This window comes from Polypterus senegalus, chromosome 13 (genome assembly GCF_016835505.1).
Source record: "Polypterus senegalus isolate Bchr_013 chromosome 13, ASM1683550v1, whole genome shotgun sequence".
In the NCBI taxonomy this organism is placed as follows: Eukaryota; Metazoa; Chordata; class Cladistia; order Polypteriformes; family Polypteridae; genus Polypterus; species Polypterus senegalus.
Window position 1 is genome coordinate 39,219,412 of NC_053166.1, and position 19,020 is coordinate 39,238,431.

At 37.3% G+C, this 19,020-nt stretch overlaps 2 protein-coding genes across 2 annotated transcripts in view; one reads left to right on the forward strand and one right to left on the reverse strand.

Moving 5' to 3' along the window:
- The first annotated feature begins 787 nt into the window (after positions 1 to 787).
- Positions 788 to 8,498, forward strand: cdkn2aipnl (CDKN2A interacting protein N-terminal like). The gene is made up of 3 exons (XM_039775702.1): positions 788 to 1,095; positions 5,113 to 5,212; positions 8,067 to 8,498. The coding sequence occupies exons 1-3, from the start codon at positions 884 to 886 to the stop codon at positions 8,073 to 8,075; spliced, it is 321 nt and encodes a 106-aa protein (XP_039631636.1). The 5' UTR covers positions 788 to 883; the 3' UTR covers positions 8,076 to 8,498.
- A 5,549-nt stretch (positions 8,499 to 14,047) lies between these two features.
- ube2b (ubiquitin-conjugating enzyme E2B (RAD6 homolog)) overlaps positions 14,048 to 19,020 on the reverse strand; it is a 33,875-nt gene continuing 28,902 nt past the window's right edge. Inside the window, exon 6 of the mRNA XM_039774814.1 lies at positions 14,048 to 14,506. Within this exon, the coding sequence (XP_039630748.1) occupies positions 14,378 to 14,506 (129 nt within the window). The 3' untranslated portion in view covers positions 14,048 to 14,377. The remainder of the gene's footprint in view (positions 14,507 to 19,020) is intronic.

A 19,020-nucleotide genomic window follows, 5' to 3' on the forward strand; every position in this document is an offset into this window, starting at 1 on the left:
CTATGCATAATGAAGGCTTTTAACAGAAGACTAAATAGAAACATTCTAATTCATTGAAATCTAAAAATCAAGAAATATATTTAATTCATGATAAAGTCTGAAAATTCCCTCTTAATAAGAAACTGGTTAAAAATGAAAACCTGAAGACACATCAATTCGTCTGAACCATGACTGGGGTACACTGGTGCAAAAAATGTTCATTTTCATATTTTCAGCTTGTTACCTATCATAACAACTTATAAAATACGCTAACTGTATTTCATACTCTCATAACGGCACGTTTGTCTGGTCATCACCCTATTATAAACGGATTCTGAACAATTTTACGATATATCCCTTATTTCTTAGTATTTAACATCTAGTGTGTTTGATCATATAATATATAGATAGTCGATCGGTAACGTCCCATAGAAAGCAATAAGGTATCTAGTTTCTCTGGTTCTGAAGAACTATGGAAACTTACACACAAAATGTATATAAAATCATTAGCCAGAAGAATAAGCGTTAAGTGTTGCATTGTCGTTGTCGCATATCCAAAATTACTGGCTGGAAGAAAAATTTTTTCAATCATTATTTGTAAAGCTTACGTAAAGATATCAAGCCGAACTATGCCAAACAAATTATGAAAAAAAAACTACTGACACGACATGTTCTCGGTGAAATCCTCTGTAGACGTTCAGAATGTCTTACTATCAGACAACACTAGACGGCGCCTCAAATCGATGTCTCATAGAGATGATGTCATAACCAAAAGCTACGCGCTCTATTTTTACGCAGGCGTAGCGTAGGAACCGTTGTTCTCGCTGTGTATTGTGGGTAGTACGTCTCGTCGTTGGTTTCCTTTTCTTCAGATTTGAGCTGTTTATCTTCGTCTTTTGACAAAATGATGGCAACAGATGTTGAAGATTTTATTAAACAGAACCGAGAAATTGCTGATTTTGTGGAGACGTTTAAGACTTTGTCCGAAAGCGAAAAACATTGGCAGTCGAGAAAGGAGTTTATTCTTAGGAACTTTACGGAATTTGAAGAAGCGCACATTGACAATCTCCTGTCCCTGTCCATGGTCTGGGCAAACCACGTCTTCTTGGGCTGCCGGTGAGCTAATGAAAGTGGGATGTAAATTTATCCGGCATTTGTACCTGAGCTTCCTAAAATGGTACTGTTTTACGACGCTCGGGTGCAGTGGGATTATCTTTTGGGGTTAAGAATGGGGATGCCACTCTCTCTTTTTTTTTTGGACAGTGCCGCCTTTCCACAAACATGCACTTTTACAAATGCAAATCTTTGTTTTTAGCCATTAACCTTTCCGCGACGGGGTTTGGTTTGACAGTATAAACTCATCTAACTTTACTGCTCCCAGCGTTCTATCTCCAGACAGCCTGTTTTTTGAATGTGTTTGTAGATGCATTCATCCTTTGACCGATTTACTAAAGTTTACGTTATTTTTGCGTACTTTCGAGTAACTGTAAACTCTTAAATATATCTTAATACCTTGTCACTTACAACTGTAATTATTAATAGTAAATTATTCATGTTTGTGATCAGTAATACAGCGACAGTATTCACGATGGTCAAGAGCACATTTTCATACAATAAGTGCACATGGAACCCCTAATCTTTTACATTAAAGAACTACCTTTTATGGTATTGTATGACCGTATCTAAAGACGGGCCAATAATTCGATCGTAACTGCCCAGTCAGAAGTCTTGTATTTTTTTTTCTTCACTGTCGTACATATTTGAGACGAGTTTGTCATAATGTATTTATTGGGCTGCTGTAAAAAGCCAAATGTACCCCTGGGGGCAAATAGTATCTAGTTATCTAGCCAGCAATCAATACAAGTGAAATACAGTGTTGAACAATATTAAATACAAAACAAATATATAATTATATATTAAAATAATTAGGGCCCGATAACCAGATATAGCAACAATAATTAAACATTATAAGCATATTCCACTGTCATCACTTTAAAATGCTCATTAAGCAATCCCTAACAGCATTGGAAACAAGGATAATGATATACAAATCCCATTTCCAAAAAAAGTTGGGACACTTTTTCTAAAAGTGCAATAAAAACTAAAACGTGTTATTTGGTAATTCACTTGATCCTTTATTTAACAGACAAAGGAAAGATTTTAAGTGTGCCAGACATTTTCAATAGGAGTAAGATCTGGACTGCAGGCAGGCCAGTCAAGCACACGGAGTCTATGTCTGTGAAGCCACACTTTTGTAATTTGTGCAGAATGAAGCCATGGAACTCCTAGGAAAAGACATCATCTTGACGGGGGTATATGTCTCTCTAACATTCCAATGTAAGCCTCCACATCAATGGTACCTTCACATATATACAGATAGATCCCCATGCCATCAGCACTGATACATCCCCATACCATCACAGATGCTGGGTTTTGCACCTTTCTTAGATAACAGTCTGGATGGTCATTTTCATCTTTGGCACTTGGAATTCGATGTCCATTTTTTCCCTAAAACAAGCTGAAACGTGGACTCGCCTGACCACGGAACATTTCCATTGTCTTTCAGTGCATCTCAGATGAGCTTGAGCCCAGAGAACTTGCCGACGTTTCTGCACAAAATTGACGTATGGCTTTCTCTTTGCATAATACAATTTTAGGGAGCATTTCTCAATGCAGAGGCGGAATGTGTTAAGCGACAATGATTTCCCAAAGTAGCCCTGAGCCCATGTCCGTCACAGGAGCATGACAGTTTCTAATACAATAGCACCTAAGGGCTCGAAAGTCCCGCACATTGAGCAGTGGTTTCCACCTTTGGTTATTACACACATAGATTTGACCTGACATTCCTGAATCTTTTCACAATGTAATTAACTTTACATGGTGACTGACCTAAATTCTTTGCTATCCTGCACTGAGAAACATTGTTTTAAGCTGACAGATAATTCTCACGATGTTCAGCCCAAAGTGGTGAGCTACGACCCATCCTTTTTTTTTTTTTTTTTTTTTGCAGAGACTCCGCCTCTGTTGGGTACTCCTTTAATACTCAATCTTGATACGCACACCTGTTACCAGTTAGCCTGCTAAATGAGGAGCCTTACAGAATGTAACTTGTATAACCTTTACTGTCTTACTTTGCCTCTGTCCCACCTTTTTTGGAGTGTGTTGCAGGCATCCATCCATTTTCCAACCCGCTGAATCCGAACACAGGGTCACAGGGGGTCTGCTGGAGCCAATCCCAGCCAACACAGGGCACAAGGCAGGAACCAGTCCTGGGCAGGGTGCCAACCCACCGCAGGACACACACAAACACACCCACACACCAAGGCCAATTTAGAATCGCCAGTCCACCTAACCCTGCATGTCTTTTGATTGTGGGAGGAAACCCACAGACACGGGGAGAACATGCAAACTCCACGCACAGAGGACCCGGGAAGCAAACCCAGGACTCCTTACTGCGAGGCAGCAGCGCTACCACTGCGCCGGTGTTGCAGGCATCAACTTTTACATTTGTTTATTTTTAACAAATAGAATTAAGTTTGTCAGTGAAAACACTGAAAACCTTTTCTTTGTCCTTTTTCCTGTTAAATGAAGGTTCATGTGAATTACCAAATGACCCATTTTAGTTTTTATTGCATTTTTACAAAGTGTCCCAACATTTTTTGGAAATTGGGTGTGTACATTATTATCCTTGTTCCCAGGGCTGTTAGGGATTACTTAATGAGCATTTTAAAGTAATGGCATTGTTAAGAGAGTAGACTTCTGGAATGTAGTTTTTCTACAATGTATTTGTCAGAGCAGAAATTTTCCTGTCCCATTTGCCAGATGGTAAAAGGGCAAACATACCGTGTCCAGGGTGTGCTGGCCTTCTTATGTAATTGGCAAGTGTAGACCTTGTCCAAGTTCTAAAGTTTAGTCCCAGTGATCCTCTGAATGTCTCTGATCTGCAGCAGAGCAGCTAGCGTACCACACTGTTGCATAATAAGAGTATACATTCCATAAGGCTACGATAGAAATGTATTTGCAGTTGTAAATTAGCTTTTTTTTTTTTTTTTTAGAAAGCATAGCCATTGTTAGACTTTCTTTACTACATGGGGAATGTTCAGGCACCATGTCAGATCTTCCGTAATGTAGTAATCCAATCCATACCGGGGGAATGTAAAACTTTATAATCTTTGCACCTTATTTTCATGTATGTAAAAGGCAGAGTGTTTAATATTGCTGGTCTTCCTAAAACCTGCTGCGATCCCCTTGCTTTTGGAGGTATTAAGGGCTGTATTATCCATGCAAGGCTCAGCCAAGTATCGTGCCTCCACCATGTTTACCGTTTTATTATCATCCGATGTTAGACTCACTGAGGTCTGCAAACTTAATTATAGTGTTGGAGGAATGAATTGGAAGACGGTCGGTCGTGTATAAGAAGGGATAAAAGAAGAGGGCCGAGAGCGCAACCCTGAGTCACTCCCATAATCAGAATTGGGGTAAAAGAATTGTAACTTCAAACTCTGCCTTTCTGGGGTCTTTTGGTTAAGAAATCTATAATCCAAATATAGAGCAAAGTTCCTAGGCCCAATTGACCACATTTATTATCCAACTAACGGGGAAATTACAACACTAAAAGCAGGAATGAACTGAACAAACAACATCCTCGAGTAGATTTACTTGATGACGTCCTACTTTTAAAACAAGGTACACTTTCATCTTGGGTCCTTTTACTTGCCTTGAGGTCACCGTGTTCTGATGAGTAACAGGTATTGTACAAAGAAAAATTGTAGTGCTTGAAAGAATCCGGGCTCCGCTGTGAACCTTTGTTTGCATAGTTTGCTCGTATTAATTCCACATTGTGTCTTATTTCCATGCATCTCTAGTAAGACTGGGCGGTCTCGTGGTCTGGAATCCCTACAGATTTTATTTTTTTTCTCCAGCCTTTGGAGTTTTTTTTTTTTTCTGTCCCCCCTGGCCATTGGACCTTACTTATTCTATGTTAATTAATGTTGACTTATGTTTATTTTTTTATTGTGTCTTCTATTTTTCTATTCTTCACTTTGTAAAGCACTTTGAGCTACATTTTTTTGTATGAAAATGTGCTATATAAATAAATGTTGATTGAATGTTGAATATAATTTATGTTTTTAGGTACAGCCCAGATCTAATGGAAAAAGTGAAACTGATGGCAGAAGGCATTGATGTACATGATGCACCAGTATTTAAGACAAGGGATGAAATCATGAAACAGGTAATCTCCTTTTCCTTATTTCAGAAAAAAGAATACTTGGAGTTACTGTAGCAGATGAATCGAGAGAAGAGATTTTTAGTCTGACATACAACTCTTGGTTAAGCATTAAACACACCACAGGTATCACCAGGTGAGCAGCCAGCCGCATTTACAGGGAGTGCAGAATTATTAGGCAAGTTGTATTTTTGAGGATTAATTTTAATATGGAACAAACACAGTGCTATCAGTCAATCCAAAATGTTAATAAACCTGAAACCTGAATGTTTCACAATGGAAATGTGAGTGTGAACATCATCAGGGGAATACATATGTGCGCACAATTATTAGGCAACTATTAGTGTGCAGATTTATTATGCAACTAAAGGAAAAATGAAAATTTTCCCATCTCACTTGTTTATTTTCATCTGTTATAGTGAGAATAATAAACAAACACCTCAAAATTTACAAATAAACATCTCTGACATTTCAAAAAAAATAAATCAATCAATCAATGACCAATATAGCCACCCTTCTTTCCAATAACAGTCATAAGCCTTTCCATTCATGGAGTCTGTCAGTTTCTTGATCTGTTGACGATCAGCTTTTTGTGGAGCAGTGACTACAGCCTCCCAGACACTCTTCAGAGAGGTGTATTGTTTTTCTTCCCCGTAAATCTAGCGTTTAAGAAGTGCCCACAAGTTCTCGATAGGGTTTAGGTCAGATGAGGAAGGGGGCCATGTCATTATTCCTTCATCTTTAAGGCCTTTACTGGCTGGCCACGCAGTGGAGAACTTCGATGCAAGTGATGGAGCATTGGCCTGCATAAAAATCATGGTCTTTTTCCTGTATCACTGTTTGAAGAAAGTGTCTTCGAAAAACTGGCAGTAGGTTTGGGAGTTGATTTTGAGTTCATCTTCAATGCAAAAGGTCCAACTAGCTCATCTTTAAAAATACCAGCTCATACCAGTACCCCACCTCCACGTTGGAGTGGAGCTCTGTGCCATTACTGATCCACAGGTCCATCCATCTGGTCCATCAAGAGTCACTCTCATCTCATCGGTCCATAAAACCTTTGAAAAAAATCTGTCTTCAGATATTTCTTGACCCAGTTTTGACGTTTCAACTTATGTTTCTTGTTCAGTGGTGGTTGGGTTTCAGCCCTCCTTACCTTGGCCATGTCTTTGAGCACTGAACACCTTGTACTTCTGGGCACTCCAGGTAGGTTGCAGCTCTGGAATATGAAAGTACTGGAGGATAATGGGTTCCTGGTAGCTTCACGTTTGATTCTTCTCAAATCTTTGGCAGCTAATTTGCGTCTTTTGTTCTCAACACGTTTCTTGCGACCCTGTTGACTATTTGCAACAAAATGTTTGATGGTTCTGTGATCACACACCAATATCTTAGCAATTCCAAAAGTGCTGCATCCCTCTGAAAGACTTTTTACAATTTTTGACTTTTCAGAGTCAGTTAAATCTGTTTTTGGCCCATTTTGCCCGAGGAAAACTAGCTGCCTAATAATTCTGCACACCTTGATATAGGGTGTTGATCTCCTTAGGCCACACCCTCCCTCATTACACAAATACACATCACCTGACGTGCTTAAATCCAATAAGCATTCAAGTTAATACAGCTTGGAGTTGGAATATACGCATTAAAAATGATGATATGGTCAAAATACTCACTTGCCTAATAATTGTGCACACAGTGTATTGTGGTAATGTATAAATAAATACAACAATGTTAAAGTGATTGTTTACCGTTGTTATCAAAAGCATTTTCTTTGGATCTTCACCGCTTGTTTTGGAATTAAATGTTTCGTGGCTTGTTTGTTTTTTAATTAATTTTACATTTTTATGCTACTCAGTTTCTTAAACTGAGCATCAAATGTTTTTTTTTTAGGATTTTCAGGAATTTATTGATTTATTAATTTATCCTTTTTCCATTCCGAGTAGTTTGGATAAAGGTAGGTTATACTTTCGGATTACATACATGTTGCTGTGCTGCCAAAAAGATGGCTCGGAGAAGAAGTGGAACCAACTTGTCTCTGGCATTACCTAAATATGTTCTGCTCACATCCTCAAATTTTATAATCCACTTAATCAGGGGGCAGGGTCTCGGTGGGCTGGAGCCTATCCCAGCAAGCATTGAGCGTAAGGCAGGAACAGCCCCTGGGCAAGGTGCCAGTCCATTGTGGACATTCTGTTCCTGTTTCTTATAAAAGAATAAATAAAGGAGTCCTTTCCATTTTAAAAAGCCTGAAGTTTCTTCCTTTGTACTGTTAATAACCACTGACGCCTATAAGGAAAGCGGAGACTGAAGTTTATTTTCAAACAAACTAGAAATTGGCCCATGTGTGTGTGAAGAAGCAGGAAAACATAAGATTTCATTAAATTGAGAATTTCACCTCTGATTAAGGTTGCCATTGTGGTGCAGCGGTTGAGCTGCTGCCTTGCAATGAGGAGGTCAGGCTTCACTCCCAGCATGCCGTTTGCATGTTCTCACAGTGTCGGCCCCAGATTTCTCCCACAGTCTAAAGACATGCAGGTTAGGTGAATAGGTGATGCTGAACTGGATTTAATGTGTGTGTGTACTCGCCCTGTGATGGACTGGCACTCTGTAAACTGATTGTTCCTGCCTTGTGCCAGTTGCTTGCTGGGAGAGCCTTCAGCGGGATTGGAAAGTGGGTGGATATTTCAGCCATAACAGTTTTATTGTTAAGTACAAGAATAAGAGTGTGTTTGGTTTTCGAAACCAAAATCAATGTGTTTTTAGAGATGGTGTCGTTATATTGATGCAAAAGAACAGTTTAACCTCCTTTGCAAAATGTATTCTGCTATAACTGTTACTACTTCTGCTTCTTTGTACACATGTGCAGCAACGTTGACGCCCAGCAAGACTCAAGAGTGGCAAGACTGAACAGCTCTACAGCCCATATTTTTAAAGGAATTTTTTGTACGACTTTTTTAAACATATGTACATATGCTTTTCTATTTTAACAAATGGGTTAGTAAACAGATGCTGCCCACCATTTTGCCATTTTTTAGTATTTGTATTTTGATGTCGGTTCAATCTGTAGCTGATGTTAAAGCTTGTCAAATCAAATGTCCAAATACATAGAGCTCCAGATGCTGCAGTTAAATTATTCCTGATGATGCAGATTTTGGTATTTAATTTTTTAAAATGTCATTTTATTACTTTTTAATGTTTATTGCATATTTTTAATGACGTAATCAAGTGTGCTCTAGATTTGTTTGGAACACTTGTTCATTTCATTATGCCATTTCATTGACAATAAAATACAAATTTCGAAAGAATAAGTGTTTAAAACTTTCTTGTAGCTATGTTAACACTTTACCTGAATTATTACAAACAGTCCTTCTTGACCACAATGTACGTTAAATGGCGTGAAAACATATCTACACCCTCAGGTTATGTAGTAAGTGCTGGGCGAGATGTGAATTTAAAGCGAGGACCGCTGCTGGACTTATCAGTAAGTGTAAGTGACGTTTGTCAACAGGCTTTATCTTTGTAAAATGTCAAATATATGCACTGTGCTTATTTCTGTTTTTATTTTTCACCTTTATTTTTGAGCACAATGACACAAAAGAAATCTGTGTGACCTGCATCATTGTTGCAGGAAATGAGTTAAAACTTTCACAGAGTGAACATAACATACAATTGTGCAGAAATGGAAAATGATATTTCATTGGCTCAGTATTTCACACATGGTTTCTGAGCAGACATGTTCTTAATGTAAATATCATGAAACTTTTATTCATTTATTGATTATTTAAGAAGTTACTTACTAAAAGGTGCCGTTGTAAAGCTTCCCAATGTAAATTTCTTTAACTTTTAGTTTCTACCCATTGCAAAGAACCAAGTTAAACTTTAATGTCTCAAAAGGTACAGTCTTTATGAATGAGGAATACACCATTAATTTACTGTTTCTACAGAAATTATACTTTGTGGCATTCTGTGTTCAAACTCCAGGCTAAAGTCATTGTCATTTTGGAGGTTTGCACACTCACCCTGTTTCTGCAAAGGTTTTCTCCACATGGTTGGCAAAGAGAGTTTTATAGGGCCATTATTGTCACATTGACAAATAATTTTATAGCATGTCAATGGTTCATTCTTTTTATGTAAATAATTAAGGACGCTGTCTTCTACAGTCCCATTGATGCCAAACTCTTGACCTGTGGTGTATTTCAGCTTTGTAATGGATTTATAGTTTTTATATTGGATTAGCCCTAAAGCTTCACAGATTGTGCCAGTGTTGTTGTGGAATTTGCATGTCACAGACGTGCAAGTCTGGGTGATTGAGAATTCTAAATTGTCCCCAAAAATGGCCTGGCACTCTACCCAAGGGTTGTTCAGCTCTACTCCCTGTGGTCCCAAGTTGGATTAAGCAGGCACCGGGCACTCACAGCAATAATTGTCCTTGTAGGAGGCAAGATCTTCTATTGGATGGCACTGACTTAAATGGATGGTGCCTGCCACCGGCTTATGTTGAATAAAGAGGTAACTTCTAACCACACCAGACAGTTACAGATTAGTTTTATAAATTATGGGGTTTAAGTGAGTACAACAAAACAGAGCATAGATATTGTAAAGTCCATGTGCCTGGGATTGTAATGTGAATACAGTATTTGGATTTGGCCACTTAGGAATTTTATTTCAGAAAAGACAAAATGTTCTCAACAATTAAGGTGCATTGCAGCTGCTTCTGATAATGTAGAAGTGTCCCTGTGTACAAATTAAACTTGTAAAACTGAGCAAAGCTGTAACCCAAATGAAATCCATCCATTATCCAACCCACTATCTCCTAACTACAGGGTCACGGGGGTCTGCTGGAGCCAATCCCAGCCAAGGCAGGAAGCAAACCCCGGGCAGGACGCCAACCCACCGCAGCCCAAATGAAATCGGCTGCAAAATGTTTAGAATTTTTTTTTTTTTTTAAAGTTGTTTCAGTGGTTAAAAAAAAAAAAAAAAAGTGTAAAGGACAATTGGCAAATATCAGATTGCTTGATCTTAACCACTGTCCCCATAAGATGGTTTGAACCGCTCACATTAAAACACCATTTCCCTGAGAATTCACCCCCTTTACATTCAGACTTGTACACAGGTAGATAGAGGTTTCGTTTCTTTGCTGAACAACATCTGCCAGGAAGAACAGGATAAAAGAAAGCCCAATCCAGTTTTATGCAAGGAGACCCAAACCTGTAATTGCTGCCATACTGGCTTCTATAAAATACTGAATACTTACAACATATGAATGAGAGAGTTTAGTTTTGGATTTTATTAGTTGCAAGCCTCCTGAAAACATGCTTTCACTGTGTCATTATACGTTACTGAGTGCTGACTAAAGGAAAAAATGACATTTATCTATTTCAAATGAATAAAAATGTGCAGAACGTGAAGGGGTCTGAATACTTTCTGAATCCACTGTATAACCTACAAACCTCCACACTTGATCCAACTCAGATTGTCTGTTTGTGCCAGGACTACTGTTCAGAAATCTCAGAAAAAAATTTTTTGCATAAAATTAGTGATAATGGCTGCCAGTGTATTCTCCAAATATTCATTGAAAAATACAGTGGCCCGTGGTTTGGTTTGTGTTTAGAAAATATGTCTGCACCTTCATTAAGGTAAACTGCAGTACGCAATAAATGCAGCAAACACAGTCACTGGAAATGTCCAAAACATCACACAGAGTTTGTCCTAAAACGCTTATACTGTTAAATGTTACCAGTCATTCTGTTCTCTTCACTTTATTTTTAATAGTGACACTGTATAAGAGACCATCTGTACATTTAAGTTGAATTTCCCCATTCAAAGGCAAAAAAAGTTCACCTGGAGACTGACCTTGAAATTTTATTTTAATGAAATCCTGTTGTGAGGAAACACTTTGATATACAACCTTTAAAAAGAAATCCAGAGTGACAGTGATTTTTTCAAAGTCTGCAAAATGTACTTTATTATATTTTTACAGCATATTAGAGAGATATACATTTTGTATTCTAATAAATTCACAAAACTTACTATAATATTTCCCTTTCCTGTCTATCATGTGGAATTCATACACACTGTATGCACGTAATCAGCAATATATTTTCTCAAAATAAAGTCTTTGATTCAAAGGAAAAGCATGTCTTGGCCATTCATACACTGTCAGCTAGACAGAAGGGGTGCACATATACTTCTCTCCTAACTCACCATATTAAAGTGTGTGCCACAAGAAACAATACAGAAAAAAAAGACGTGCAAAAGCAGATGTGTTTTTGAGAATTCAAACGTTAACATTTGAAATGATCAATGCAGCTCATTGGACCATTAATGCGCACATGAGACCAGCTCCCAAGGAGCTACAGCAAGTCAGCAGTTAATCAGCAAATCTTCCTCATAAATGTTCTTGCCTGTGTGCAATTTTACATTTTAGAACCTTTTCTAATTTATCAACACATTGGTTTTTTTCCCTTTACAACCCTCACATATGTTAGTTTACTTCTTCAAACAGCTTTGTTAGAGATATTGGCTAACTCCATTTGCTTGGTTAAAATCTATTTTGCGGTAAGTTACTTTTTAGGCATTTTAGATTTTGTTTAATTGTATTTCATCTATTAACTTTAAGATGGCAACAAAACATCATGGTCTGAAATGAATCCTGTTTGTAAGTGCAATGTTCTTACTATTTTCTGTCAGTTTAATTCTTAAAATTCTTTTTAGGGCCATTTGTAACAGCAGTATGATCGGCGTGAACTCTTCTGAGGGACGCTACGGCATGCTGCCTTAGGCCATTCCAGGGTCTCATTTTTGGAGCCACCCAGGAAGAGTGAGCTGATGACACCCGAAAGAAAATCTCTCCCGCGTAGCCTTTAGCATTTGCTTCTCAACTTTTTAAACATACGACAGTACTTTTTAGCTGACCATCAATGTGTTCACATAAGAATTAACAAAAAAAAAAAAAACACATAAGCACAATTTTTAGCAGAAAAACAATTTTTTTGCTTAACTACCACAGTGAATCCATAGGGCTTGGAGGTTCAACTGTAAATTACAAGGTAGCAGTGCAAACCCAGCGCCCTGCCTTGCGTTGGAAATATATGCACATTTGTATCGTGAAAGACTCTGGATAGATGTTAACACTAAATTATAAAGTGCACATCCTACTCCGACAGGCTAAGAGAATTAAACTTTCTTTGGCATGAGCAGAGACGCCATCATCTTGGGAGTCCTAATCCAGGTCTCTAAATCCTCAAAAGGATTTTTCCTGTAGTTTTAAATGCTTAAATCTCTTTTGATGTTTTCCTATTATTCACTCTTTTTCTGTGTGGTTTGCTTTCTTCTGAAGTAACAAGCTGGTTACATTTGCAGTATACCAAGATAGGTGGATTGTCAGATAATTTGGAATCCGTTAAATCATCACAGGAGGACTTGGACAGCATACAGGATTGGGCAGATTTGTGGCAGATGAAATTTAATGTCCATAAATGTAAAATATTACACATAGGAAGTAAAAATGTTAGGTTTGAATACACATTGGGAGGTCTGAAAATTGAGAATACACCTTATGAGAAGGATTCAGGAGTCGTTAGTATCATCTAATAATTCAAAATGCATTATAAGCATGTTGTTAATACAGATATTGACACAAATAATCCACGCAAGTGAAGTGATGAACTAGTTTGTAATCTTAGCTAGGAATGTTTTTCAAATCTAATTTAAAAAGTTTTTCTTCTAGAAAAAGTTTTGCAATGATAGCAATCATATGCACTCTGATCTTCCAGAGGGCCAGCACGTATTCTATAAAAGTATGAAATTGCTGATTCCTAAAACCCATGTTAAATGAAAGCTTGGTACCACTGCACGATTGTCTTATTTATATGGAGAAAAATAAATTATACTGGGCAACAATTCCCCAAACGTTTTGCTTCCTGAAAAGTTTTGTAGACTATGGTAGACAGCTTCAAGCTGAACACAAATCTAATTTTCAGATTGATTATATCACATAGGAATTTGAAGGGCCATGAAATTAACTTTCCTTGAATTTAGCACGCTTAACTGCTCAATGATGCCGACATTGGGGTGAGAATAAAGTCATCATCCATCCTTCATGCCGTAAGAGGCAACTAAACAGCTTGGGGTCAGAAAGGGAATCTAGTTAAACATTTTGGCTTCAATATCCCCCAACTGGCATACCAACCAATACGAGTGAACCCAGAAATTGGGCAGAGACGGGAGAGATAAACAGATGCAACATCCATTACAGACTACGTTAAGGTCAGGTCAATCGAAAAAACCTTCCTTTCCATAGCATTTTAAAAGGGCGGAAAACACTCCAAACTGCTCTTCATCCATGTATCCATTTCCAATCGCCTTTATGTACCTGCTGGACTCATGCGGGACCTGAAGCCTACCTAGCAAGTAGCATGTCTGAGGCCATCACAGGACTCACTCACTCACACACACACAGAGGCACTGAGAAGGTGAAAATCAACCTAGAAGCCGCCTCTGAAAAGGAGGGCACATGGTAGGCATTTCTTCTTGCATTAGACGGTAATTTTCTTAAAATTTAATTTAATTACATTAGACTAATTGGAGAAAAGGGTAACATTTATCAAATTATATTGAAAAAAAGTGCTTTAAAGTGTAATAAAATTGTTTTTTCAATACGAATGGTGTGTCTCGTCAGTGCACTCTTGAAATCAAATGTATTTTTAAATATCACACAAAAATGTGGAAGACAACCAACCTTAGTTTGGCTTTACAGGAGTTAAAGAATTGGATATCTTTTTGGATTATTATTATCTTGCTCTTGGGTTAAGAACAAAAACACATCTGCCATTACACCTAAAACAAAAAAAAAAAAAATCTGACAAATCAGTATACTCCAGTCAGAATTGAACAGAAACATTAAAATGATTTTGTAGAAAATGAACAGTAACAGCATCAATTCAACAAAGAAAAAAAAGATATATTACACATTGTTAGCAATAACTTATTTCACATCATGCAATAAAAAGAACAAATTAAAAACACAAACTTCAATGGTTGATATTTGTCAAACAAGTTGGCAAGCAAGTTAAAGTCACTTTTTAAATCTGTGGCACTCTTTGTTGACTTTTTCTTTCAATGAGGTAAATGAAAGATTTGAGTTTCTAACAGTGGTGAGAAGTACTTTCGTTGTTGTTAGGAGTCATTCCAGCTTTGCTCTACAATCGCTGATACCCTTTTCTCATATTCCCGTTTGTTTTCTTGGTACAGTTGAGCGGCTTGACTGTTGGCTGGACTGTTGGGATTGGGTTCATCCAAGAGTGACTAAAAAAAATAAAAGTTTAAAATTTCATTACTTAAGAATAGGAAGCACTTAGCTCAGAAGAAACTTTGACACAGAAATTAGCCAGCTTTGGTAAGAATAAAGAGCACAATCAGACATGTACAATACAGACAATGCTTGTCATACTTGTGACAAATACATTCAGTTGAAAGCAGTGTCACAGCAAGTTACAGGCCAAACTAGGCAGAGGAATTCACCCTCAATGGGATTTCCAGTTACAGTGATCCCTCGCTATATCGCGCTTTGACTTTCACGGCTTCACTCCATCGCGGATTTTAAATGTAAGCACATCTAAATAAATATCACGGATTTTTCGCTGGTTCGTGGATTTCTGCGGACAATGGGTCTTTTAATTTATGCTACACGCTTCCTCAGTTTGTTTGCCCAGTTGATTTCATACAAGGGACGCTATTGGCGGATGGCTTAGAAGCTACCCAATCAGAGCATGTATTGCATATTAACTAAAACTCCTCAATGCTATAAGATATGCTTGATTGTTTGCTTGTCTCTGCCTCTACCTCACCCTCTCTGACATTCTCTGCACCTGACGGAGGAGGTGTGAGCAGAGGGGCTGTTTGCTTAGAAGATACGGATGCTCCTCTAAAAAATGCCGCTTTATTGCGGTGCTTCGGCATACTTAAAAGCCCAAAAGCAAGTATTAATTTTTTGATTGTTTGCTTTTTTCTCTCTCTCTCTCTGACATTCTCTGCTCCTGACACGCATTCTTTGAAGAGAAGATATGTTTACTTTTAATTGTGAGAATGAACTGTCATCTCTGTCTTGTCATGAAGCACAGTTTAAACTTTTGACTAAAGGGTGTTATTTCATGTCTAGAGGGCTCTAATAATGTTAACAGTGTGGGAGAGTTTATAAGGGCTTAAAATATATAAAAATAACTACACAAACATATGGTTTCTACTTCGCGGAATTTCATCTATCGCGGGAGGAGGGATTACTGTACTCTTTATAATTCTGTGTCCCGAAAATAGTCAAAGAAGTAATAGTACAAATTAATTGAAAGCAGACCTGATCAAACTTTATTCTGTAACACTGTGTTACTTGTTTTGTTGCTTTTTGTAAATGAGTTCTTAAAAATAAAAAAAGGAAAGAATATGCAAAAAAAAAAAAAAAAAAAAAAAGGGCTCGGCGATTAGGCCTTCTGCGGCTATTTGTCAAAATCAACTACAGCTAACTAGGTATTTATCAGGGATAATTTATATTTCTTAATACATATCTACTGTTTCAGTTTAATTTTCTGTTTTAGCAAAATAAATGAGTAGGTGAAAGTTTTATGTTTAATCGAAAATTATGCTTACTTTTGGTGTCCATTTCATTATGTTGCCAGTGCAGAGTAATCCTCAATAAAATGTTTTTACTCATCTATATTGCAGGCTTAATTTCATTAGCCTGAAATAGCTCCATTGTAACATAATTGAATATTAGTCTACATATATTTCATTTTTTAAAAAGGTAACTACCCAAGTTCTGCTTCATGTGAAGCTACACTGATGTGCTACATGATGGTTTAAAAGGCATCCATTCATATGTGGCTTTGTAATCTTGGTCCATGCAGAAATTCCACTTGTATCCTAGTCTAAAAGGTATGATGTAAAGTGACTGACAAATTTAAACTGTTCAAGTATGAGCAAGCACACGTGTCCGGATTATTGTAACCCCAAAATGGCATCTCATCCAGAATTGGTCCCTGCCTTTAAACCAATGTCACATGGACAAGTGCCAACTTCAAGCAACTGTGGGCTAAGAAAATACATTTATTTTTGGTTAATAGAGATTCGTAGAGGCAGACCGACATCAAGACATTCTTCAGTTGAAAGTTCAATTTGTGTAGTGTTGCGATTATAATGGATGTTGCAATTAATGTACTACTAGAAGCACTATTCGTATCTGCTGCTGTCGACACAAAAATAATGCTATATTGTTTTCCAGCCCTACAATATGCATTTGTTAGACTTTAATTACTAATGGCGTTTAGTTCTAATCAGGTGAAACCTTTTGGCTGTGCAAATTAAACTTGCATTCGATGATACTAATAGCATGCAGTCACAGGCAAGGGGTCTATCTGCACTTGGTATAGCGCAACATTACGTCTTTCATCTCACCTCGCCCCTCCATCATGTTACAAGACTTAATGACAGACCAATGACAGACCATACAAGCAAGACAACCAAGTAGCACTGCTGTGTACTTTGGTGTCAAGGCTAATTCGGTTTAAAACCAGTACAAATATCAGATAGTTTAAGAACATGTTTGGCAAAAAATGCACTAGCAATAATAATGTGTGTTGAGTTGATTTAAGGTTTTACAAGTTTTTCAATCCAAAATGAATAGAAAAACTCTTGAATGTACAAGATAAATACAACTTCAAAACAGTGTGTTAAACACACATGCTATAAAAGAAAATGCATAAAGTACATCCAAGAACACAGGAACCGAGAACCTACCACGCTTAACTAGCTAACACAACTGAAATTTGACCAAAGCATTTTAAAGCCAGTCCCAAACAAATAACATTTTCTTTGGCAATTCTTTGAACAAGAATAGTGGACAACGTTTCTAAGTTAGTGCCATCCTAGAAGACAAAGAAACCAAGTCAGCTTTATATGTTTTTTTGTTTATTATTCTGTGTGTCTACATATACACACAAGCATACATTGGTCTTCTATAATCCTACCATTATGAATAAACTAATATTTTGTTTATTCAAGTAAATAAGCATGGTTATTTGTTGAAAAAAAATATAGAAAGTGAAGGTGGTTCATATGCACCTTTGCCAATTTATGAATGAAGCTCATAAAATAAACTCTCTTTCATTCTGCTCAATAGAATTCACAATAAAAAGGGTAGAGCAAATTGTGACCCTGGCTACACTGATCACAAGACAGGAACCCAATCCATTGCAGGATCCACTCACTTACAGAGTCACAAAATACTTGTCACATTGGGCCAATTTAGAGTCAAATTATAATAAAATGTATATGTTTGGGGCTCAGGAGAGCAGACATGAAAACTGGACAATTCCAAACAGACAGCAACAGGGCATGAAATTCAAACCTAGAATGCTAAATCCAAGAAGGAACAGTAGCAGTCATCCCTAAATAAGCAATGTGTGCAGAATCTACAGGATTACCCAGATGGTTCTTGGCAAACTAATTACATGTAAAAATGATGTTCTTGCATTCCACAACAACAATTATTTTTCAGTATACGGAGATGAAAATATGGACGTCAGATGCAGCTCTCAAGCCCCTTTGGAAATCTTCTGTATGAATTTCACCTAATTCTGCAATAAGTTCACGTTTACCCAATTTATTTTGTATTACATTAGTTCTTGTAAAGCTATAGCATTTGAAGATATAAACCATTTGATTCAGAAACATGCTGAACAGGTTTCATTAAAATAAAGAATTCAAAGCAAAAATGTAGTAAAGCAACGCAAATAGGGACTAAGGTAAATTTTAAGCAGCACAAAGTATATGCGACAGAAAGAGAGGTAGAAATATAATATCTAAACACGCATATTTGTAGTTACAAATACACATAAACAGTGATTAAAATCAATCAAATTAAACTTTAGGGACCTTTTGAAAGTCGGACTATACTCAGCTGTTTAAATACAAAAACTAAACACTTCATCAAAAGCAACACAATTCGCATGCAGCACTGCTGATGCAGATATAAATGGTACGACCATTGACATCATAAAAAAAAAAAAAAAAAAGAGGTAAATGGTGGGCTTCTTGTAAAGTCATACCAAGAATGACATTGAAACGGGTGGAACTGGTGCAGCACATTGCTCAAAGTCTGAATTAATTCTTAAGCTGTGTGTAAAAAGCGTTCCTTAAGTTAGTGTTGGTTGCTTACTAAGTTATTTAGCATGTCTGACTGCAGCTGAACACACACCAGATATTCCGCAGTCCCACCAGAATATGCAAGTACAGAAGGTAGAACAACACATTATGGACTGTCTAGGTCTAACTCATCATGAGGAAACTCCATTGCCTTGAGTACGATAACTTGCTATAAACATTCAAATATGCCATCTTTGACTTTTGAAATAAAAAGAGATTTCTAGAAAAGAAATAAGGGATTTGGATGTTCCAGAAATTCTTATTTTTATTAACTAGATAAACTTTCTCAGTCCACCATGAAGCTTCAAAACAAAAACTCAAAGAATCAATAGCCAAGTTTCCATCCAGTTTTTTTGCGACGTTTTGTTATCGACAAACAGAATATACGTAAAAAAAAATGTGCGAAATTTGCTGTCTTCAGCCTGTTTCCATCCAACTGGCGTTTTATCGATAAAATGGTGTGCGTGAGGACGTCATCCCCTCCAAAACGAACTGTCGCATAAGTTTTGTTGTATCGCGAAAAAAAATCTACCTTTGAGCCGTTTCCATACATAATTTTGTTTATGTCGCAAATTATCTACCTTTTGTTTTCCACGTTACACCCCCTCCACTAAACAAAGCAATGG